This window comes from Microplitis mediator, chromosome 2, assembly GCF_029852145.1.
Source record: "Microplitis mediator isolate UGA2020A chromosome 2, iyMicMedi2.1, whole genome shotgun sequence".
Lineage (NCBI taxonomy): Eukaryota > Metazoa > Arthropoda > Insecta > Hymenoptera > Braconidae > Microplitis > Microplitis mediator.
The window spans coordinates 25,179,638-25,205,711 of NC_079970.1; the positions used below are offsets into that span (position 1 = coordinate 25,179,638).

Below are 26,074 nucleotides of genomic sequence, written 5' to 3' on the forward strand. Positions count from 1 at the left end.
ATCGATTTAAATATAGGGGAGGGTGGGGCAGAGCGGCCCCCCTGAAATTTTGACCAAAAAAAAAATTTTTTTTTTTTCGACCAATTACTATAAATCCGATATGTTTGCGCATTTTTACGCCTACACATGACATTTGGGGCAAAATGGACAAGCCCAAAATTTTGAAAAAGTGATTTTTTCATATTTTTATCGTCAAATTAAAAAAAAATTATTATAATTCCACATTTCTAGCCCTACGCATAACACCTGGGGCAAAATGGACCAGCCGAAACTTCCGAAAAAATTATTTTTTCATATTTTTCGGCTGTTTCTCTATGAAGAGGCAAATTTGGTCACTAAAAATTCATAAAAATTAAAATTTTTTTTTTAGTTGATAAATTTTTGAAATAAAGTAAAACTATAGAATTGATTTTTTTTTTTATTAAATAACAATTAGTAATTAAGGTAATCGAGAGTGAACGATTTATTACACTTTAAAAAATTTTTTTCAAGTTGTCAAGAGAAAGAAATACATTATTAATGATGAAAACAATTTAAAAAAAAAAAAAAACGAAAAAAAAAATTTTTTTATCACTTTTTGGAGGGGGGCCGCTCTGCCCCACAAAAAAAAAAAAAAATTTTTCAGAATTTTGGCAAAATGTCCATAAATTTGTTCGAAATAGGACAAAAGTAAAGTGATCTTATGGTTGAAAGCCACAAAAAATAATAATTGGCTTAGGGGGGCCGCTCTGCCCCACCCTCCCCTACATTTATCATAAACATCAAAATTTCTAGTCAAAAATGTTCACCTTAAATAAATTTGTTACGCGCAACTTTTTTTTTTATTTTAAAAATCATAAACAAACTTAAAAATTTTTTATTTTGATCTTAAATTAGATTTTCGTTAATATGCAAATAAAAATTTATTTTCTTCCAATTTTCAAACTGAAATTAATTCAATTTTTTGAAAAATTTACTTCATATAATTGGGCGCTAGAGGATTTTTTTTTTTTTTTCATTATGAGTGACCATAAAAAAGTGGTATCGGATCTGATACTTTGAATCTAAACCATTTGAATCGCCGGTGTAAAGCGATTCTATTGTTCGTCACTACGATTCGTGATACTAGATTTTCGAGATAAACCGCGCGATCAATTGAAAGTTTGATTGCACATGTGTTAACCATACAACTCACTGGTATCGTCTGCAATGCACACGTTTTCCACTGGTTCGTGCGCTTCATAACATCACACAGATATTTGAAAATAAATAGATAAAGTTGTTAATTTTCAATGGTTGATTATCGCTGGAGCTAATCAGAGATCACCGTGTCGATCTTCAACATCTGTCACATATTTATACATTTCATTCTTCCTCATTAAATCCTTACCAATTAAATCTGTCTCATTTAATTCCTTGGCATGATCTTCGGCACGAATAAATTTGAAATTTTTTTTGTTTTTGTTATTTATTTTAAAAATTATGTGATAGTGATAGTGATACTCATTGATGGCTCGAACAGAATAAATGAAAGTACAAGTAGCCATCGATGGTCAGACCTGCATGTCATTATAATAAATCCAACTAGTGTCTCGAAGTGCTGATGAAAATGAATATTATTGTTTGATTAGCATATTTTATTATTCATAAAATAACAGTAGAGCTTATTTTGCTCTATAATATAAACTGTTATTTTACTGGCTTTGTCTGCTTGTGACATGACCGATCGAAATTATTAATTTTTAAATTTACCAGCAGAGAAAGAGATGGAAATAATTAAATTATACTTGTCATACTGTACCGTCAGTGATTGACTGACAATAAAGAGGTGAATAATGTATATATTCATGTTATTATATATAAACTATATATACATATATAGACCGGGAACAGAATTAAACTCTATTTTGAGAATAAAGATTTTTTTTGTCGCAAAATATTTACTTACGAGTCGAGATAAAATAGGGCAAAGTGAACACTCAAAATTTTTTTGTTGAAATAATATTTTTTTTCAAAATTTTGTACTTGAGTCATTTGTTCCAATAGGAGAAAAAAAATTAGACTCCAGGGTGAAATCGGTGACTCAAGAAAAATTTATATTCAAAATTTTTATACTTAATAATTAAATTATTTTTTGTGTTTCCTATACAGAAAAAAATTATACTGGAGTTAGCCGACGTCTTTTTCGATTTTTTTAAAAAACGATAAATGATAAAAAAAAAAAATTTGAAAAAATTGCACTCATAGTTTTTTAATTTTCTACATGTGCATATTTTTTTTTTCTTTTTCTTGTAAACAGGGTAAAAAAAAATTCGAAAATTTTTAATTGTCTGCTATCTTCAGTCATAGAAAAAGAGGATTTCTTGGCGCAAAAAAATTTTACCTCAAGAAATTTTTTTATGATACTGAAGTTAGCAGACGTCTAATAATTTTTGGATTTTTTTTAGACGATAGACCATAAAAAAAAAAAAATTTTTTAAAATTGCATCTGTAGTTTTTTAAATTTTCTACATGTGCATATTTTTATTTTATTTTTTTGCAATTGATTTGTTGAAAAACGAAAATTCAAAAATTTTTAAATGTCTGCTAACTTCAGGATCATAATTTTTTCTAGTCATCAGAAAATTTTTGTCTTCAATTCATAGTGCAAAATATTTTTCGCGCCGGGAAATTCTCTTCTGTGTATAATTTGAAAAAATTACTCGAATTACAATCAAAAAAAATTTTCTTTCTACTAAAAATATTCGAGTGGCCACTTTCCCCGTTAATAAAATTGCTGATCTAATATCAAGATGAAACACCAGCAGTATAAATAAAAAGTATAAAAAATATTAAAAACTGAATGCGTCCGTGATAAAGTCAACGACCCTTAATAATTATTTATCTCTTTCTCTGGGTGCTCTTCAGTACAAACTTGTGTCACTCGTACGTTCGTTTGTTAGTTTTACATTTCGAGATGCTTCAATTAGTTAGCAGAAAATATTCAAGAACCTGAGAGTGAGCAATTATTCAAAACTTACAAAATAGTATATATAATTAAATTTGTCGCTGCTCACTGTATATAAATCTTCGAAGCTGAATAATTGATTACTTGTTTTATATTTTATTTTATTTTCGTAGCAATGAAAATCCCACCGTCAGAATTAATTACCATCGGATTTCAAAAAACTTGTTAATGAGAATGTTGATAATTATAAATTTAAATGCATTATACATCTATAGTTTACTGCTAATTAAAATTTTTAAAAACCTGTTTGTATTTTATAATAAACGAAGAAGATTTTTTTATTTTAATTACGTTTATTTTGATGTTTTAATTAGAACATTGAAATGGTTTGATGCTGAAAGAAGTGCCTTGTAAAAAGTTAATGAAGAAAAAAATAAATTAAGACTCAAATAATTATGAGAAAATTCAACTTTTATTTTCGCGAAATTAAACAATAGATTTTTCGAGGGATTAAATATTTATAAGGTTCGCTCTCATGTTTTTGATATTAAATAAAAAAGCATGATTGCAATAATTGTTTGTATAAATATTTATGTTTTACGGCATGAAGTAACGTCTTTTCTCTTAATCGAACTTTGAAATTGGTAGCTCGATCTCATACTCAACTCCGAGGAGGGAGGTGACTTGTCCGATTTCATCACAAACGGAGAGTGGGACCTCATCGGTGAGTCTGATAGCACCCGAGTTCGCGGCTTTTACGACGAGCCACGTACTCGTCAGGTGCGTAATTATACGCGCGTATTTTTATCATCCCTGAATTTAAATCAATGCCCAATTTAAGTAAAAACAAGGCATTGTTTCGTATTTTCCCCATAAAAATTTTAATAAATTAATTTAGATTTTTTCGAAAAATACACGGAAAAAAAATAGTAGTGGCTACTCTCTGGGATAGTACTGAGTACTTTCTGTAAAAAAAAAAATTTCAGACAGTACTGTATGCTATCTAGACTATATCCACTACTCTCTGGATTAGTACTGTTTGAAATTTTTTCAACTTCCCGCTAAGAAAATTGTAAATTTTCAAAAATTCGGTAAGTTATTGGTTTCGGTCCGATTTACGAAAATCGAATTTACACCAGATGTCGACGTTTTGAGGTCTTAAGAAGCTATTCTGACTAATTTCACGATGTCCGAGTGTATGTATGTATGTATGTACGTACGTACGTATGTAAATACCTGTATCTTTTGAACGGATGAATCGATTTTGAACTTTAAGGTGTCGTTCGACGCGGCTTGTCAATATCTTGAAGCTGTAAGAAAATTGAGCTTGATCGGTAGAGCTCATTCAGAGATATTCCAAAAATAAAATTTTTTCAAAAATGTTTTTTTTGGATAACTTTGAATGTGCTCGATGGATTGATTCCAAAATCGACTGGGCTCTAGAACTTTATAAGCCGCGTCGAATGCCACCTCAACCATCAAAATCGGTTGATTCGTTCAAGAGAAACCGTTGTCGAAAGAATTAAAAAAAACAAATTTTTTTATTTTTTCTGAAATATCTCAAAAACTACTCGATAAATTGAATTCAAAATTTGATCAGATTTAGAACTTGATAAAACGCGTCGATTGCCACCTCAACCGTCTCAATCTGTTTATTTGTTTGAGAGATACCGTTGAAAAAAAAAAAATGGTGAAAAACGTTTTTTTTCGAAAACAACAGCATACAAACGTATTTTCGAGCTCGAAAAGCTCGAAAATGTATTCACAGTAATGTTTTCGAGGTTCTTGAGCTCGAAAACAGCGGAAAGTTTTGGGGCTGGCCCGCAGGGTCAACTGACAGACCGATTTTTTTTTTACAGAAAGTACTGAGTACTATCCCAGAGAGTAGCCACTACTTTTTTTTTCCGTGTATCGGCTGTCAAAGTACAGAAATTTTTTTTTTCATTTCAAATTTGAAAAAAAATTAGTCGAGTTCTGATAAAAATTAAACACCCAATTAATTTTTTAACGGCTCTTTTATCCGCAAAGATTTGATGGAACATAAAAAAAATAATCAGTAAAACTATTTTGTCATACGAATAACCGCCGCAATGCGTTTGTTATGAGATTATAAAAAGACTATATTTTTTACGACGTCACGTTTAAATTTTTCCCAAGTAGTAAAAATAATACTTTTTTTATGGACGCCATTATGAAATCCCATATTAAATATAATATGAGGCCATAGGTATGACAAGACTTATTAGCACCGGATTTTCCGCGGCACAATTACCCAAAATCTTTTATAGATTTTCTTATTCCCGAGGAAGTTAACGGGATTTTTTTAGTCTATCTCTTTAAACCGAATTCGTGAGTTTCTCTATTTCCCTCGTGAAATACGGGCAGTAGCTTACACTTGAGAACCGGTATCAAGCGTAAGGTGCTCGAGGAAAGATAGGGGCTTGCCTTAGATATAAGATTTAACAGTGAGATGCGTTCGATATACCTCGAAAAAGTAATAAATCCCAATGAATCGTTGACGTTTACTCTCTTTTATTCGTCTTGCGGTCCCGTTAATTTTCACGATAAGAAATAAATCATTTTATATTTATATATAATATATATATTATGTAGGTATTACTCTAGATCTCATTTTTCATTTCCCATAATCCGAAGAGCCTGCAGTATCTTTTGTTCCAATGCTCGTTTTTATCCCGCGACGTTATAAAAAGTTAAAACTGAGAACTTACCTCGCGAATAAAAGCTTTTAAATATAAATAAAAATATAATACTATTTGTTAAGTTTATTCGGTGCATCGGCAAGCCCCGGAAGAGCCTGAGCATCAATGCGAGAGCTATAAAAAAAAAATAAATACATAAAAGAGTTTGTGAAAAAAGAATAATGCTCCAGCGCACGACAAACTTTGATTTTCAGGAATGCCCGGCAAGAAAAACACAATAAGATACCAGTGCTGCCCGGAGCCATACGTCGACATCACATTCACGATACATATCCGCAGGCGGACACTCTATTACTTCTTCAATCTCATCGTACCATGTGTACTTATATCCAGTATGGCACTACTTGGCTTCACCCTGCCACCAGACTCTGGCGAAAAACTCACCCTAGGTAATGTTATTTATGCCACTCTGCACGCTTCTTTCGCCTGCTATCTCTTGCTCAAATGGGCACTCTCTTTATAACTTTTTTTTATCTATACAGATCTACATCAACGACTTTTTTTTTTGAGTGAGTTGTCTCGTTTTTTTTAACTCCTATTTTATTATCAGAGAATAAGAGGGGACCCTTCCCCCTAAAAAAAATTCTAGTCTATTTTTTTTTCACTCCGACTTTTTCAGTCACATAAATCTTGGATGTCAATTTCGCCTCATCATAAGACAGCAAAAAATCTAGAGCAAAATGTCTTAAAAAAAATTTGTATATTTTGGATCCTCATTTAAAAAAATTTGTCAGTATGTTCGTTTTGCCCCTTTACAATTTTTAATATAAATGATCTCCCATTTTGCCCCCTTTTGCAATTAGCGACACAACTCACTCATAAAACCCCGCGACCCGCAAACCAAAAAAAAATCCTTGGCACGATCTTAATCCGTCTGTTGATTTTATTTTATTTACAAGCATTTATTTATTGATATATTATTAAAAATAAATAAATAAATAAAATAATAAATAAACTAATTAATAAATAATAACAGAAGTAGTTTGTTCGTTCGAAAGGGCGCCCACTTAGACTGCAACTTCAAACGCAATTATTGTTTCGTTAAAAAAATAATCAGAAATTTCCTACCACGTCGATCGGATAAATTCAGTGAGACTGCAATAAATGACAAGAAAGTTGAGGGAATATGTGGAAAATCTGTTGATTTTACGGACCGAGTAACGAGAGCATAAAGCAAACTAGAGCATACATTAAAGTAACAGTAGTTGATTTATGATACTCTGCCATGCATGCACTGATTTCTGATTTCGTACACATAAATATAGATATAGACATAGATGTGTATATAAATGGATCATGTAAAGACTGAGGCTCATCACGTGTCGGTGAAATAATAAGGATGATGGATTTCCGATACGCCGAAATATATAAATTTAAATAAATGTATACAGGAACGTTAGGATGTAGTAAAAAGTACAGGTCGTAAAATCCCGAGACCTGTTGAAAGGAAAATGCAAAGGTGCTGAAATGTTTCCGTCCGGAGGGAAACTATATACATTATTTACCTCTTTGCATTTTGCGTTTTCAGGGTATACCCGCGAGTCTACATATATCCTATGGGGTTTTTATATATTTATTTTATTTTATTTTTAAGTAAAAAGAGAGAAAGAAATCATTCGAGTTCGGTTCTGTGTGTGCTGTATGATCAGATGTATACATTTGGGAAACAATATCTCCAGAGAATTACTATCGCGTATCTACACGATTCATAAAACCTAAGAAAAAGGTATTTTTACTTTTTTTTACCCAGAATATATTTATTTGAAATAGGAACCCCTGACGATTATCCTTTTGATAAAATCAACTTGCTCGAAATATAATTGGATGAAAAGGTTCAAGTCAGGGAACGAGGGTACGAGAACTAAAAAATATTAAGGATAGTCAGTTGCAATTTATAAGAACCTCTTTGAATCGTAAGAATAGACCTTTTATTCTCTTATCTTATATTTTTAAAACTTTAGTCCTTTAATATATATCTCGTCGTACTTTCCTTTGCTCTCTGCTTTTAAAAAATGAGATTTGAGTGAAAGGTATTGAAGAAATCTTACGAGTGATTTCTCAATTTTAATCAAATGGACAGTCGCACTGAAAAAAATAATCGCTAGCTGCTAGCGATTTTTTTCTTTAGCAGCTAGCGATTTTTAATCGTTAGCTGCAAGCGATTATTTCGCTAGCTGCTAGCGATTTTTTCTTTAGTAGCTAGCGATTAAAAATCGCTTGCTGGAAGCGATTATTTCGCTAGCTGGAAGCGATTTTTTCTTTAGCAGCTAGCGATTAAAAATCGCTTGCTGGAAGCGATTTATTCACTAGCAGGTAGCGATTTTTTCTTTAGCAGGTAGCGATCAAAAATCGCTTGCTGGAAGCGATTTTTTCGTTAGCAGGTAGCGATTAAAAATCGCTTGCTGGAAGCGATTTTTTCTTTGGCAGGAAGCGATTAAAAATACTGTTTTTATCATTGAAATAAATATATAAATATACATATAGGGGAGGGTGGGGCAGAGCGGCCCCCCTAAGCCAATTATTATTTTTTGTGGCTTTCAACCATAGGATCACTTTACTTTTGTCCTATTTCGAACAAATTTATGGACATTTTGCCAAAATTCTGAAAAATTTTTTTTTTTTTTGTGGGGCAGAGCGGCCCCCCTTCAAAAAGTGATAAAAACAATTTTTTTTTTCGTTTTTTTTTTTTTTAAATTGTTTTCATCATTAAAAATGTATTTCTTTCTCTTGACAACTATTTTTGGTTTTATATTACTCGAAAAAAATTTTTTAAAGCGTAAAAAATCGTTCACTCTCGATTACCTTAATTACTAATTGTTATTTAATAAAAAAAAAAATCAATTCTATAATTTTACTTTATTTCAATAATTTATCAAAAAAAAAAAAAAGTATAATTTTTATACATTTTTAGTGACCAAATTTGCCTCTTACATAGAGAAACGGCCGAAAAATATGAAAAAATAATTTTTTCGGAAGTTTCGGCTGGTCCATTTTGCCCCAGGTGTTATGCGTAGGGCTAGAAATGTGGAATTATAATAGATTTTTTTTAATTTGACGATAAAAATATGAAAAAATCACTTTTTCAAAATTTTGGGCTTGTCCATTTTGCCCCAAATGTCATGCGTAGGGGTAAAAATGCGTAAACATTTCGGATTTATAGTAATTAGTCGAAAAAAAAAAAAATTTTTTTTTTGGTCAAAATTTCAGGGGGGCCGCTCTGCCCCACCCTCCCCTATATATATTTATACATATATATATATATATATACATATATATATATATATATATATATATATATATATATATATATATATATATATATATATATATAAATATATATGAATATGTATATTTATATATTTATTTCAATGATAAAAACAGTATTTTTAATCGCTTCCTGCCAAAGAAAAAATCGCTTCCAGCAAGCGATTTTTAATCGCTACCTGCTAACGAAAAAATCGCTTCCAGCAAGCGATTTTTAATCACTACCTGCTAAAGAAAAAATCGCTACCTGCTAGCGATTAAATCGCTTCCAGCAAGCGATTTTTAATCGCTAGCTGCTAAAGAAAAAATCGCTTCCAGCTAGCGAAATAATCGCTTCCAGCAAGCGATTTTTAATCGCTAGCTGCTAAAGAAAAAATCGCTACCTGCTAGCGATTAAATCGCTTCCAGCAAGCGATTTTTAATCGCTAGCTGCTAAAGAAAAAATCGCTTCCAGCTAGCGAAATAATCGCTTCCAGCAAGCGATTTTTAATCGCTAGCTGCTAAAGAAAAAATCGCTAGCAGCTAGCGAAATAATCGCTTGCAGCTAACGATTAAAAATCGCTAGCTGCTAAAGAAAAAAATCGCTAGCAGCTAGCGATTATTTTTTTCAGTGCGGTTGTTGATTAATTTCATGGGTTTCGCATCTCGTTTTTCAAAATTATTCTACCGGCTATAAAAGTTTCAGTGATTAAATTGTCGTACGAACTGTAAAAATGGAGCCGAGAATTTAAAAATATTTCTAGGATCTGAAATTTGAATCTTAATGCATACTTACGACGATTTTCATTTTAATAAAACGTATTTCGAGTGTTTGTTAATGTCGTTACGGATAATTTTATCCTTGAGATTAAATGAAATCTTCAAGATATTCATATTTATACTACACTTAATTTTTTCTTATTCTTCTTCTCATAGTTTTTTTTTAACTCGCTCAGTTTCTCTAGACTTCCGAGTGCGTTTTTTAAGGAGACCGTTTTCGAGGCAGGATAATTTTTCAAATTTAAATTATTGGGTTTATTTAATTAAATGAAACAAAATTAAATGAAACGTAACAGAATTCGCTGATTAATTAATCATTGGAATGAATGATGACAACAAATAATGTTAATTAATTAATTATTTATCAGCAGAAGGTAAACTAAAATAAACCAAGTGCAACAAACTGGTACACGAGTAGATTTTATATAAATAAGAATGATTGTTCATCGAGTGATTTATTGATGCCGGTATTCTGTGGTCGATTGGTTTGCCCGCAAAATGTGTTGGTGGCAGATGGCCTATTTCGATGATTCTCCATCCGCGGCACTAAAAAGCATGTACACCCTACGCGGTATCACTGCTAAATCGCTTAATATTCCGGTTATCTGACTAATCAATTTCATATACCAGAAAAATATTTTAAAATCACTAAATTCGCACAGTTACTGACTTTTTAAATTTCAATTGAATTAAATATCAGTTTATAGTTTTTAAATATTTGTTACTCATATACGAACATATTCACGCGCTCAAAAAATCCGAAGGTTGATTCAACGAAATGATAAATATATTTTCGCGGATTAATGGATTTTATTTTATTTTATTTTCATTCGATAGCGGAAAAATGGGGCTGAAAAGTTTATGATCATCACAGTAGTCAATTAAAAATAAACTCTGATTTAAAATGCCCTTTGTAATTAACTGTTACTACACGGAAAAAGAGCAGTTGAAAAATTACAGTTTCGTTTAGTAGTAAAGCGCTCCGAGTCTGAAACTGTAAAAATTACATTTTTTATCAGTAAATTTTACAGAAATAACAAATATTACAGTTTCAAACTCGATATTGTCGATTTGAAGTGTAAAATTTTCTGCTTAAAATTGTATCAATTTTACTACTATAACGAATTTCTAAAATTACAGTTTAAGCTTTAATGTTTAAAGATTTTTACCCGGAAGGCCTATTTTTACTGTAGAAACTGTAATTTTTCAACTGCTCTTTTTTCCGTGTATGGAAAAATGAACACCAGTATTTACAAATTTTACTTTTGCCTGTAGAACATAAATTTCAGATGATTATAACGGAAAAATTTCTAAAAATTACAATGCAAGCCACTAAAAGTTACTCAATAAATTCTTACTATTCCATTGACATATGTGCAAATTTCTATTTTAACATTTTATTTTAGTGACGTATAGTAAATTTTTTTTTTCACTACAAAAATAGTTTGTCCCTTTTAATTCACTGGAAAGAATATTACACTGTAAAAAGAGCGGTGTTAAAAATGGACTCATTTTAACTCCACCCGGTGTTAAAATAAAATTACACCGGTGTAGGAGGAGTAATTCACCGGTGTTAAAATACCGGTGTTAAATCGGGGTAACCGGTATAAAAGCGGAGTAAAATCGGTGTAAAAACGGAGTAATATCGGTGTAAAAGCGGGGTAACCGGTATAAAAGCGGAGTAAAATCGGTGTAAAAACGGAGTAATATCGGTGTAAAAGCGGGGTAACCGGTATAAAAGCGGAGTAAAATCGGTGTAAAAACGGAGTAATATCGGTGTAAAAGCGGGGTAACCGGTATAAAAGCGGAGTAAAATCGGTGTAAAAACGGAGTAATATCGGTGTAAAAGCGGGGTAACCGGTATAAAAGCGGAGTAAAATCGGTGTAAAAACGGAGTAATATCGGTGTAAAAGCGGGGGAACCGGTGTAAAAGCGGAGTAATATCGGTGTAAAAGCAGGGTAAACTGCGTCTGCTTGGAGTATTAACTTTAAAGATTATAAAACACAAAAAATGTCAGTTCTTTATGAAAATTAATAAAAAATATCATTCATGAACAAGTATAGTGATCGAGTATGTAAAAATATTCACAAAGTAAAATACTTCAACACCGGTAAAGAATATCTACACCGGCGGCGGCGTTATTTTAACACCGGAGAATTTTTTTTAACACCGGTACAGAATATTTACACCGGCGGCGGCGTTATTTTCACACCGCTTTCGGTGTTGAAATTTAACACTGCCAATTTTAACACCTACACCGCTTGGACTTACCCCGGTGATAATTTACAGTGTAGTACTATTGTGTCAATACCCAAGTAATTTTCACAATTTTCCTGTGTAAAAAAAATTCGAGACGATTCTGAACATTGAGAAGAACGAAGTTCACTTCTATGAAAATTTAAAAAAAAATTTTTTTACACGGGTTACGAATAATCCTTAACGGAAGAGAAAAAAGACATTACCATTTTTTTTTACCATTTCTCGTTTGCTCAGTCATACAGTAATTTTTTCAGTGTGTTTTTATGTGCATTGTGTGAATTCAATTTATCAATGCGCTCCATTTGGATATTGAAGTACAGCATCAGTCAAAAGAAGAAGAAAAAAGTTATTATAGTAGATAAAAAGTAGTGAGTTAAAAATGTACAATAATCCGGTCGTTCGTCAGGCCGCATTAGGGAATGAACCTCAACTCGGATTGCGGGTTCATAAAATAGTGCGCCCAGTAACTAAAAGGCTCTCTGAGGACTTATGTGTTTGATGTATAAAATCTATAGACACTAAAACTAGTTTAGAGTAATAGTAATAGTAATACCACTATTACAATCTGCAACTATTAATACCAGCAACTATTACTCTAGTGTTTTCTGTAGTACTAAACTATTGCCAGCACCGCTGATGAAGCCGGTGCATCGAGTACTGGGGGTAGTTTTATGGTTAGTGCTGATGCCGCCGGTACTAGTTTCTCGGTATCAACGAACTTCATCGAGAGCTACAATGTTAATCGCGCCCACATGTAAATACCTGCGGGCTAACATCTAGAGTAAATCCATTTTAACAACTCGTGAATTCCAACAGACATTTATTTGCGATGAGATACTCTCTTCACCGGGAATCTATTTATTATTCATTTATTCCTCCGTTCATTTATTCTTCTACAACTCCCACTTATACTATCACTGGCACTTGTACTTAAACAGAATATTTCTGCGTACGCTGGAATCTTTGTTTTACTTTATTTATTTAATATGTTAATTATATTCCGTACTTTTTGAATTAAGTCATTTAAATTTCAAAACTCACTGTTGTAATCAACTAAAAAAATTATAATAGCAGAGGGGCAGCGAGATGAAGTAACTTTCAGAAGTTAATAAAAATAATTCATTTTCAAATTTCACGTCCAATATTTTCAGTTCCGCGTGAATAAAATTTGAATTTTAATCATGAAAATTAATCTCGGACTAAAATTTGAAACAATTATCGAAAATATTTTTTCTCAGGTTACTGGCATATATTCTTTCAGAATTACATTTTTTCTGATATATTTTAAACTTCTCATTATGAAAATTTTCGAAAAAAGGGAAGTTATTGGTTTTCAAAAATCGAGTTTTGATCAGATCTCGATCTTTTGAGTTCTCTCTTATACCCTCGAGGTCTTCAAGCATCCATCGGATGCCTTAATTTTGATCAGGATCGCCGTCTAAGAAATTCTAAATAGAAATTCTACAGATAATCTAGACTCCGAGGTTCCTCAGTTCGAAAACAGCGGGAAGTTTTAGAGTTCTCTCGCAAAGTCAACCGTTTTTCAGAATTTTTAGTATCGGTTGATTGCAAATCAGTAAATTCCTCAAATTCTCCATCTCGGTACCTCCCCTAGTCGGAAAATAGAACCTCGTTTGAACCTCTATGGTACAGAAACGGAAATAAGCGCAGCATAGAGGTTCGAATGGGGATCTTGGATACTAGGGTGGCCCAAAAAAATCGACTATTTTTTTTTTTCGAGTCTCTAATGAAAATTCGTTAGTTTAAGATGTTTTAAGAAGCCTCTCCAAAAATCAGCTCGATAAAAAATTTTCAAGAGGTCGCTCACGAATTTTGAAAATATCAAAAATGATTGGAATTCGGATTTTTTGTTTCTGAATTTTTTCTTCCTCGTGGCAGCAATATTTTATATCTGTAAAATTATGACTATGCTGAAAATTTCAGCCCAATATTTAAATATTTAAAAGGCGCTCAAGAATTTTGAATATCAACTGATAATATGTAACTAATACTTTGAATTATTTTTTGTATTTTTTTATAACTTAATTACTGTCATTTCACTTAAATATAACTTTTGCATAACCGAAAATATACAGGAAAGTCTTAAACAATAAAATTGGGTAAGTTTTGAATAAGCAAAAAAACCTAAAAATTGAATTAAAAAATAAAAAAGTGCGTAAATAACTTATTATTTCTGTTTCTCGGGTTGGAATTTTATTCATTATGATACAAATTGATGGTAAAAAAATTGCGAAGGTTTATTATTAATATTCAAGGGTCGCTCGAAAACGTCCAAGAGACAGTACTCGGAAACATTCAAAATTCTTGAGCGACGTTTAAATATTTTAATTTTGAGCTGAAATTTTCAGGGTAGTCATGATTTCATAAATATAAACTATAGCTGCCACGAGAAAGAAGAAATTTAGAACAAAAATATTCGAATTTCGATCATTTTTGATATTTTCAAAATTCGTGAGCGACCTCTTGAAAATTTTTTATCGAGCTGATTTTTGGAGAGGCGTCTTAAAACATCGTAAGCCAACAAATTTTCATTAGAGACTCGAAAAAATAAAATAGTCGGTTTTTTTGGGCCACCCTATTGAATACGTTAATTTGCAACCGCGATTCGAGGTTGAAATCGAAGTTCATTTTTCTGACCCGGGTCCTCACCAAAATTAAATCAGGAAGGAAATTCCGTTTCGATAAATCCAGTATTCGATTGTGTAAATATACGCAAAGAAAAAAAAACAGCATAATACTTGTTACCAACAAGAGTGTCATTATTGGAGCCTCTAGTTGAGTGCAGAGCACTACCTAGCAATTGGAGTATGAATTCAATACATCGGCAAGTAACCGTGGACGTGTGTTTGGTAATTGGGCACAGAGGCAATTAGATCGGTACACCTTGAATTAGCTTTCTCTCTCTGCACCCATTTCCGTAGAACATGAAACACTCTTTGGCTGCTTCCCCGTCTACTCCGCCCAGGGCAGCTTGGGAGTGTTAGCGACGATTCTCGCAGTGCCCAAATCGTTATTTAGGGTAGCTTAAATGTTCATTGGGAGGATTGTAATTTTCACGGATAAACTCATGCACTTGGTACAACCAACAGCAACAACAACAACAAGCTTCCTCTTACCGCAACATTTTCCTATTCATCCAGACTCGACAACGGCCTTAAGCTTAAACATAAGTCACTTAATTAACAGCCAACTCTTTGAGAAAAGCAAACAAACGTATTCTCCGGTGCACCTCAGCTCTATTGTCTCTGTTGCTGCACTGAATTTTTTATCGGCTTAGCAAAAAAATTCAAAAAAAAAAAAATATATATTTTTTTTTTATTTAGTTTAACTTCTAAAGAGTTTCTATTTAATTTTTTAAATTTTATTATACATTTATTTTCTTTTGTACACATACGGGATTATGTTTTACTATGAATATAATTTCCATATTTTACTTTCTCACATAACAATAAAAAAAATAAACAAATTTTCATGTAAATATATAAAAATATATTCTTATAGTGTCTCAAACTTTTACTACTTTTACGTCCATAAAATTTATTTACCAACAAATATTTTATATTTTTTTAAAAACTCAATTCTTGTTTGAAAAAAAAAAATTTACTCGATTTTTGAATGACTGTTCAAAATTCAATAAAATTCGGCAAATCAGTAGATAATTATAAAAAACATCCGATTTAATTTTTGAAAACCGAAGGAGAACCAGTAAAATTTTCGATCTCTACTTCGCTCACGATTTTCATTAATTTTTTTTCCCATATTAAGATCTCGATAATTACTAAGAAATTACACTCTACCCCCTCCACATTTATTAAAAATTATAATTATCCAACTTAAAAAACTCTAAAGATAAATTTACACTAGAAATTTTCTATAATTATGAAATTATTCAGCTCTGAAATAAATTATAAATTTTTGCTGAATAGCCAAAAATAATATCGTCAATATTTTTTTTACGGGTTTCCTTACTCTAGTGCCCAGTAAAGTGATGATAGCAAAAATGGTAATGGTTGTGGTGATTATGGATTTCCGATTAAAAAACTTTACAAAATTAAAATGTGTATATTTAAATAATTAAATAACAGTTCAAAATTATTTACACAAAATAATAATTACTCGTGAGATGAATTCTTGATTGCTATTCAGATGCATGATTCAAAACGAGCCTCGTTACGTATTACCTCATTGTCTATTCATTATCATTACTTTCTCATACATGTACGATATATTTAATTACCGGCACAAATAAAATAATTTCACGCTTTGTGACATATTGTTCAAAATAATTATATTATTATAATACCGGATAATTATCGCACAGTATTATAATCTGGCTTAATTGGTTCTTTGTCAGACTCGAGAATTTAAATATCAATACAGAGAGAAGCCAAATTTAGCATCGAATTTTGAAAAATTTTTTTTCAAACTCGAATATTCTGCCTTTTAAAAATATTTTTTAAAAATTTGAATCATTAAGATTTTGAGAATTTACTATCCTTTGAAAATTTTATCTAAGCCCGTAATTTTCCAAAAATTAAAACCGGTTCGATATTTGAAATTTTAATTACTTCATAATCACTTTTTTCTAATATCGCTACAAAATTAATCACCGCCTGAGTCGAAATCTGAGGCATAATTTCAACTTAAACGAGCATTGGAAACGATCATTGCAAAAGTTTGGAATGGACATACACTGTAAAAAATTTCGGTGTAAAAACGGACCCGGAGGACGTTACACGGCCTTGTAATGTGAAATAACGGTGTAAAGTTATCTTGGTGTGAATTTTCCATCCGTCTAATTTTTCCACGGTGTAATCTACTTTTTTTACACCATTCCGTGTTACTCGTTGTAATTTTGATTAATGAGCAACAAACGATCAGTGAATATTTTCAACTACTTTATCAATAACTACATTAATTTTATATATATATTAAATAGTATTTTGAATAAATAAATATTTTTATGATTAATTTTTTTAACACAAAAATATCATAAATTACACGTTTACACACTTGACGGTGTAAAAATTTTAAATTAACACCGCCCAAATTTAACACTGAATTTGATGTAACTTTCACACCAAAATTTTTACACCGAGACATGTACACTACACTGGGTCCAAAAAATTTTTTACAGTGTACTTACAAAGATTTGAGGTGAACCTACTTAGACTTATGGAGGCATGAATTAGACCTAATGGAAGGACTTGCAAGAAATACTACACAGAAAAAAAAAATTCTCGACTGAAGGTAAATATTCTTGACTCAAGAAAATTTTTTTGGAGACCTAAATTTTCTCAGATAAAGTAGAAATTTTCTCCAACCAAGACGAATTCTCTTGGCTCAAAAAAATCTTGACTTGGTTCCCGAAAACGTTTGTCTTCAAAAATATTTTCTTGACTCAAGATAACTTTTTTTTTCTGTGTATAAAAAGGCAAAATTGTAAAATTCCCAGACTACTGGAGAAGTGATGCAAGTGATCCAGTCATCTCTCCAGTAGGCTAACAAATCCCAAGGGTGGATTGGATCACAGGCAGTCTGGGACTAACAGGAGTCGATTCAAAAATTCAGAGTTCGCTCGTTTCACAATCACAATATATGTCTTTGTAGTTCTAATTCATGACTTGGTAAGTCTAAGTTGGTTCATCTCAAGCTTTTACAATGATTATGTCTTAAAAAATCTAAATTAGGTTCAAAGTATGCCTTAGATTTCGACGGGAATTTCCTCAGCTCTATATATTTGAAATAAAATGACTTTCGCTCGTCAATTTGATTAATGTCAATAAAAGATCTATGCAAAATATGTCAAAATCAGATTTATCAAAATACACTCAAGTATTTATAGATATGTATGAGTGCAAAGAGTATATTAAATATATAAACCGGTAACATCCAATTACTAAGTGGTTTTGCGTTTTACCTAGACGACATCTGCAACAAGATAGCAGAGGTTTAAACTTGTCGATTACTGAGATTGTGCAAAGCATTAGCGAAATGGAGTTGAAAAGTTTAGGCTACAACTTGTCATCATAAACTTACTAAGTGGAAATTACAGTTTATAGTGAGACATTAAATTTAATATTTTATTCCCTCGATTAATCGAATGAAAATAAAGTAACCGAGTGGAATTAACGATATTGGTTCGTAAATATATATAATATTTAATGGATTGTTTTTTCGTCTTTCTTTGATGGGTTTAAATTATTCGCATGAGTATTGAACTTTTTAAAAAACTCCCAGTGCAGATATAAAAACTGTAGGTTAATAAAAAAAAAAAAAAAAAGTATTGTGGCATATGAAGGTTGTAAAAAAGTAAAAAAGATTCCACGGGCGATATTGAATGCGAAATGATCATTTCGATCGAATGTCCGCTATAAAACCGACCAATGGAATTTCAATATGAAAGCCACTTTTTACTTATACGAGAACACGCATAATATACTGAGTACTATCCCATTTATTACCATCTCATATATATCTATATAAAACGACATTATCCCTATTATATTACTATTTCCTTTCTGCCTTTCCTGTTTATTTGAAAAATAAAAATTTCACTTTTCCGGTTAAAAGAAAAAAAAAAGTTTTTTTTCGCTTTCTCAATTACGCGATTGGAAAAATATTTTTACTTATAGTTTACAGTTAATTAATTACTACACAGAAAAAAATAATTTCTTGGCGCAAGAAATTTTTTGTATCATAAATTGAAAACAAAAATTTTCTTGAGACAAGAAAAAATTTATCGGTTCAAAAAATTTTTTCTTGCTCTAAAAAAATTTATTCTCGCTCCAAGAAATTTTAAGTTTTCAATTTATAATTCAAAAATTTTTTTGGGACAAATAAAAATTTCTTGCACTAAGAAATCCTTTTTTTCTGTGTATATATTTAATTTTTTTTTTTTTTAATATTCCACGTCAATATTAATTTTTATCGCACAATAAAATTTACTCGTCAACTATAAGTTTTTGTGTGGATAAAATATATGGAACAAAATTAAATAATTGGGTCACGTCAATATTTCAGTCGGGTACTTTATCTTCAATTATAAACCGCGAAGTATTGAAAAAAAAAAAAAAAAAAAAAGCTAAATAATTTACCTCGATGCATAACACACTCATCCATCATCAATCATAAATTTAAATGAGATAATTCCTTCAGAGTTTCATCTCGAGCATGTGTGATGAGTCATTAATAAAATTTACATTTTCGAAATTTCCTCGGAAGTTGCGCGTAATTTGGGCCCCAGTATGTTGATAAAATTTGGGATTCACAAAGAGATAACTGCATATGAAACTGCGATTTAAATGCTAATTAAACCCATTCGTGAGAGAAATGACTTCGGATATATATATACATATATATAGTATATAAATTTATATGTACATTTAGAGTATAATGTATAAAATAGTGTAATGAGAAAGGTTTAGTTAAGAGTAGGGAAGATCGTAATGAGTTTAAAGAGACTAGAGCCAATGGGGGTGGAAGAGTAAAATAAGGAAAGTGTGGAAAAACGGACAGAAACTAATTGCGAGAAGTAATTGGATCCTTGTTGATTTTGACCAGGCACCTGGACAAAGTTATTGATGTTCACAACTTCCAATAGCCCCGCAAGTTCAGTTAATTCAATGACGGGTTGTCTGTCCCATTAATCTCCTGTCAAACAAAACATTTTCCTCCCGCGTGGGCTTTTTCATCCACTCGCCTGACTTGTACAAATACCTCATATATATATAACTATTTTCGAACTACCTGTACCTCTCACTTTTCAGCGTCTTGACTTATTGCTGTTTAAATTCTCAAAATTATCGTTATTTTCTCGATGACAAGGAAAAAACGTAAGCAAATATGACTGAGCAATCTCATAGGTGGCAAAAAAATCTGGTGATTTTTCTTTTCCCTTCAGTGAAAGAATGCTCATAAGTAAGTTTAGAAAATAACTTAGTCATCGAAAATTCAAATTTTTAAGAGGAATAACAATTTTTCAATAGGGGTAGTAATTATTTCTTATTGATGGTTATTTTTTTACCGCCTACACTGTAAATAATTTTTGGTGTGAATCATCGAGAGGTATACTTCTAACACGGTGTGAGTGTGATCTTTCACACCGTTCGGTGTCTGATCATAAAATATATACACGCAGAGAAATTTTTAGTAAAAATTACCCAAAAAATGATACTGTGAGGGCATGTGGAAAATATGTAAATTTTTCTCATACGCATTGTAAAGTATACTACTTGATAACATGTAAATGAAGTGCAATTTCTACTAACAACATGGTCAAAATTTAGTTACTGGCTAGATATCCTTACAGTGCCAAATTTTATGGGTCATTTTCACTCAAAAGTTCTCTTCTCTGCGTGCCCGGGTCAAAATATCTAGCCTCAATCTAGCCTCACTGAGTAAAATAGGCATTTTGAGCCTCAAATGATGTTCAAAAAGCATCAATGAGCCTCTAATAATGCTCAAAGAGCCTCAATGAGCCTCAAATGGTGATCAAAGAGCCTCAAATAATACACTGTAAAAAGAGCGGTGTTAAAAATGGACTCATTTTAACTCCGCCCAGTGTTAAAATAAAATTACACCGGTGTAGGAGGAGTAATTCACCGGTGTTAAAAATACGGGTGTTAAATCAGGGTAACCGGTGTAAAAGCGGAGTAAAATCGGTGTAAAAGCGGGGTAATCGGTGTAAAAGCGGAGTAAAATCGGTGTAAAAGCGGGGTAACCGGTGTAAAAACGGAGTAATACCGGTGTAAAAGTGGGGTAAATTGCGTCCGCTTGGAGTATTAACTTTAAAGATTATAAAACACAAAAAATGTCAGTTCTCTATGAAAATTAATAAAGAATATTATTTATTAACAAGTACAGTGATCGAGTAAGTAAAAATATTCCCAAAGTAAAATATTTTAACATCGGTAAAGAATATCTACACCGGCGGCGGCGTTATTTTAACACCAGTCTAGAATATTTACACCGGCAGCGGTGTTATTATAACACCGGAGAATTTTTTTTTAACACCGGTACAGAATATTTACACCGGCAGCGGCGTTATTTTCACACCGCTTTCGGGGGTAAATTTAACACCGATAATTTTAACACCTACACCGATTGGAGTTACCCCGGTGATTTTTTACAGTGTACTAATCAAATTTAAATTACATAGTCGAGGCTTCTTGAGGCTTTTTGAACATCATTTGAGGCTCAAAATGCTTTCTTCACTCAGTGAAGCTAGATTGAGACTTACTTGGGTTTGATGAGGCTAGATATTTTGACCCGGGTGTAGTTAAAAATTTCCCAATAACTGTTTTCATCATTAAAATGAATGTATAAACCTCCGCCATTGATATTTATACGACCATTATAAAGTATTTTATGGTTCGAAGTTGATAAATTAATGATTCTATGATCATAAATATTCAACATTTACACCGTCGGTGGTTTTTTACACGGCCAAAAATTTAACACTGCCTCGTGTAACTTTCCCACCGGCGGTGTTGGAAATTTTCACACCAAATCACTCACACCACTCCGCGGACTCTGAACTTTTTACAGGGTACTACAACTTTCGAGGCGAATTATTTTTTTTTGATGCAGTGATTAGTACTCGGAGGGTCTAGCGATTGAATCCAGTTCAACTGTTACTAATTTCGTATTTATAACAGCAAGTTTAATTGTTTTAAATAGTTTAGCTCTAAAGTGGGTCTGTATTTTATTATAATGAATAAGTTATTAAAGTGGCTGTAGCCGTAGTCGTTGTTGATTAAATAGTTTGTCGGGAGGTTTTATTTACAATCGTCGTCTACTCATTTCAAGCTCGTTTTCTGTCAACAAACTGTCTGCGGATACATTTCTTCTTTCTCGTTAGACTTTAATTTACTTTATCTCCGTCAATGTTAACTTTTAATTACTTTTCCAAAAGTCACTTTTTTTTAACAGTCGTTTTTTGGAATCTGGTTGCGGTCTAAAGTAAAAAATAAAAATCATTTTTTTTCGGCTAAAAATAAATATTAAAAAATCGGGGGCTAAGAAATGGCCGTGGGCTTTATTGAAGGCGACAAGTGAATCAGTGATAATTCAGTACGTCATCGTCAGGGTGTTAGAGTGTCCAGGCGTTAAAAGTTAGTAAATATAAATAAATCCAAAGAATGGCTTTCAACTGGTTTGAGTGTCAGCTTGAGAATAGCGAGTAGTGTGTGAACGTTTTAAAAATCGACAAAGAATCTCGTCGAATCTCCATAGAGTAGCATCAAACGCTTTTCACTCCATTCGGTTCGATGATCTCAACAACTTTCCAAGACTCTTCTCCCGACGCCAGTTTCCTTCTGTCCGTAGTCTGAAAAGTTACAAAAATCCTTTGCCTGAAATAAAATACAAGAGTGAGAATAAAAAGGTCGAAGAAGTTTAAAAATAAAAAATAAACGAATAGTAAAATAAGAGAGTAAAAGTAAAGAGGAAATATCAAGAGAGTTAGCGACCCGGAAAACTCGTTTTCGTGTTTGTGCGTTACAGTGATAAGAGTTACACACTCTGGAAAAGTAACGTAATAAAAAACAGGAAAAAAAACGTTTACATAATAAAAAAGAGAAAGAAAGAAAGAGAAATACTAGAGAAAGTAGTTGTCTGATGTTAATAGCTATACAGTACTTTACTTCTTTATTCTGGATATCCACAGGAGTGACCATTCTACTGTCGCTGACAGTCTTCTTGAACCTCGTGGCCGAGAGTATGCCGACGACGTCGGACGCTGTTCCGCTAATAGGTATACACCCTTTTCTCTTTTCTCCCGTTCCAACAACAAACTAGTTGCCCGAAATAAAATAGTCTTTATTATACACTTTTTTGCTGTACTGTGAGTTTATGACCGTCTCTGTCAGTGTATGAGTGTCTGTTGACGTTAGTATTAACATAGATGAGACGTTTACCCAAAGGAGCATCTTTACTACGCTTAAAAGTCATCGCTAAAGAGGAAAGTCAAGTATTAACGTTTGTAGCAACTTCTTTATCGAGCGTACTTTTACACTGAAGAACAAATTTATTTTTTAATGGAATAACTTTTTTGAGCTGATAAATTATTCGTTTGTTCAAATCTTCATTATTTCTATCTATTATTTGTACCAATTTTTGGAGGTTAATTATTAAATGTCTGCATTAATTCTGATTTAATGGATTTATTTTATTCCGCGAGTAAATTCGATCGAAGAAATTAATTTTCACTGAACTTAAAAATGAAAATAATTTATTGGTACGAGTAAACAGGAGTCCATTTTCTCAAATAATTATACTTTGGCCAAAAAAGTTATTTTTTTTCTCAGTGTAAGTTCTCAGAGAAAGGATCCACAAAATGGGCCCCGTAATAACAAAATGGCGCAATTGGATTCTTGTTATAGTCGTCCCGATGAAAGCTTGGGATTTTTTCCCACCAGTTTCTTCCCCCACCACCATAATATTAGAATGGGCACATGCGTCATTAAATGTGCGCATGTGCCAAACCAACATTTAAAGGGTGGGGAAAGAAACCGTGGTGAGTAAAAATCCCAAGCTTTCATTGGGACGACTATAATACAGCAGTCATAAAAAAATATCTGGGGTAAAATGGGCCTTCGATAGCTGAATTGATAAAAAATAATTAAAAAAATTTAGTTGGCCCAATTTGCCACCGGGTATTATGGTCTGTAAAAAATTACAATGGGTCCATTTTGTCCCCTCTTTCCATTTAACCATAGAGTGCTATTTTAAAAACAAAAAATAAATGTTAGAAATAATTTATGGTCTTTTGTTATTTATAGTGATGAGTTGATAGCAATAAATTTAAAAAGCCATTTAAATTTAAGGTGTAATATAAAAATAGCATTTTATGGGTTCGATCTATTTGGTAACAATGTTTTGTAATTTGGTTAAAAAAGCACTTAAAGTAGCCGTAAAAATCCTTATGCAAGATTAAAAAACCTTTTAATTCGGTACCTAATAGTGTCATATCATTACCGCCAATGGGCTTATGAGTGTGAGAAAGAGAGTGAGTGATAAAAATTCAGTCTAGGTCTTGAGAAAAAGAGGTAGAGAAAGAGAGGAGGAGTGTCAAAGTAAAAATAAAAATAGATAACATTTTATTCGCGATGTTATTTTATCTAGCATGAAAGTTTATATAAAAATTTAGTGAGGTGTTTTGTTGTTATATCGCGCGGTGGTATGATGGGTAACGTTTAATTTAACATTAAGGAGCTTGTGGGTTTTATACACTACACCCATTACAAGACGCAGTAAACCCGACGTTTATGATCATACACATCGCGTATGAATTTAATCTCCCTTACATTATTATCATGCACATCATAATTCTGTAAATTAAGTGGAATTCATTCTGTCCACAATAGTCTTTAATAATTTATTGCACTATCACACCGCCTTGATTAATTATTAAAAAAAAATCATACATGTAATTTATTTCATTTCATTGAAATAAAAATGTGGGAAAAACTCAACGCCCGATCGTACGACAGTAGCAAATTAAAAATGAAATTAAAATCTAAAAAAATAAAATAACAAAACTAAACTAAACTAATAATTAATTTTTTTTTTTGATTTACAATTTTTATTTTTATGTACTTGAGTATATTATTTTTAATGCATATATTTATATTTATAATATATATCATTTATTATAAAATGTCTTTTGCAGTCTATAGACTGTCATTTACAGGTAAAACAATCTCTTGGATAATTATATCTCAATGTTATATTTTAACTTTAACTGAGCTGCGGCGCAAAAGGAGATAGACAGGACTCTGATAGTTTTTTATTTAAATAGAAAAATTAATTATTTGAATAATCGTTCATATTCATTTCAGTTTAATTATAAAATATATAAAGGAGAGATACAAAAAATTGGATACCCCAAATTTTGATAAATTCGCCGTAAATAATTCATTAATTTTTTTTTAAATTTCCCGGGACTAGATAAAATTATAAATTCTAGGATTCAAAAATTTTGATAAAAATATCAAAATTAAAATTTTTGAAGCTGCCCCATTTTCACGAAAATAAAAATTTTGCGGCCATTGAAAATTCGTCATATATTTTTCAAATATATATAAACAGTGATAAATTTAGCATAATAGTGATAAAAAAATGTATGTGTATCTGTCATCCCCGTTTCCCCTCCCTACAAATTGTGATTTGAATTTTTTGTTGATTGCGCCTCAGCTCGGTGAACATTGACGATAAAAAAAAATGCATGGAATGATATAAAGGTGGAGAGGTGAAGGATCTTGTTGATCGATGATAAATTAATCTGTCGAATAGCTCTTTACAGGAGGACAAACGCGCTCGATACGAATCGCGTTCACGATTAACAGACACGGTTGGAATTCAACGGGTTCTGGGGCGGGGGGAGGAAAACGTGACCCGAGGATAGACAAGGGTATAAAGGATCGGTAGTAAAAAAAGGCAATAGTATGAGCTTATAGGGTGGGAAAGACACGAATGATTGCTCTTAAAAAAATATCAATTGCTTATATAGCTGTAAAGTGTAGAGTGGGTAAAAAAAAATATGTACGTTGAATTAATCGATAGTTAATCTAAACTTAATCGTCTCAAGTTTCGTCTTAAAAACGGTTACTATCGTAATCTTGAGATTAAGAAAAAGAACAAATAATAGTGACGATATATAAAATAAAATAAAGACGTTGGATGAAATCGACTGAAGGATTTGAGATTGATTGCATTCTCTTGGTGTCTCTTTTTATTTTTTTTCGATTCTGTCAAGATCGCTGATGAAAATGAATGAGAGCAATAGTAGACTCTCTAAAATCCTGTAAATTAAAAAAAACTAAGACAAAAATAAAAAATAAAACTACTCAGAACCGACGAAAAAACTCATACTCGATTCGCGAGACTGCCAAATTATTTCTCCATTACTTTGATCGTTTTTTTTATTTGGTCAAAAAAAAATCGAGCCAGTATTTTTTCATTTAAAAAAAAAGTCTACATTTCAATCAATTTTTGGCATTTGATTGATATACGAAAATACAAAGTTCAATTAAAAATCTATTTCTCCATGATACGTAAAAATATAAAGTTATAAAAAGAAACATAAAGTTTTATAAAATATGAAGATATAAAAATTTCAAT

The 26,074-nt window shown here is 31.7% G+C and overlaps 1 protein-coding gene across 2 annotated transcripts in view; it reads left to right on the forward strand.

Annotated features, from left to right (window-relative positions):
- The window catches only part of LOC130678752 (acetylcholine receptor subunit alpha-type acr-16-like), a 171,817-nt gene that overhangs the window by 107,986 nt on the left and 37,757 nt on the right, over window positions 1–26,074 (forward strand). Inside the window, exons 6-8 of one of the 2 annotated variants that reach the window (XM_057486195.1) lie at window positions 3,575–3,650; window positions 5,841–6,035; window positions 22,620–22,706. In XM_057486195.1, coding sequence (XP_057342178.1) covers window positions 3,575–3,650; window positions 5,841–6,035; window positions 22,620–22,706 — 358 coding nt within the window. The remainder of the gene's footprint in view (window positions 1–3,574; window positions 3,651–5,840; window positions 6,036–22,619; window positions 22,707–26,074) is intronic. The other variant, XM_057486197.1, reaches the window with a different exon arrangement.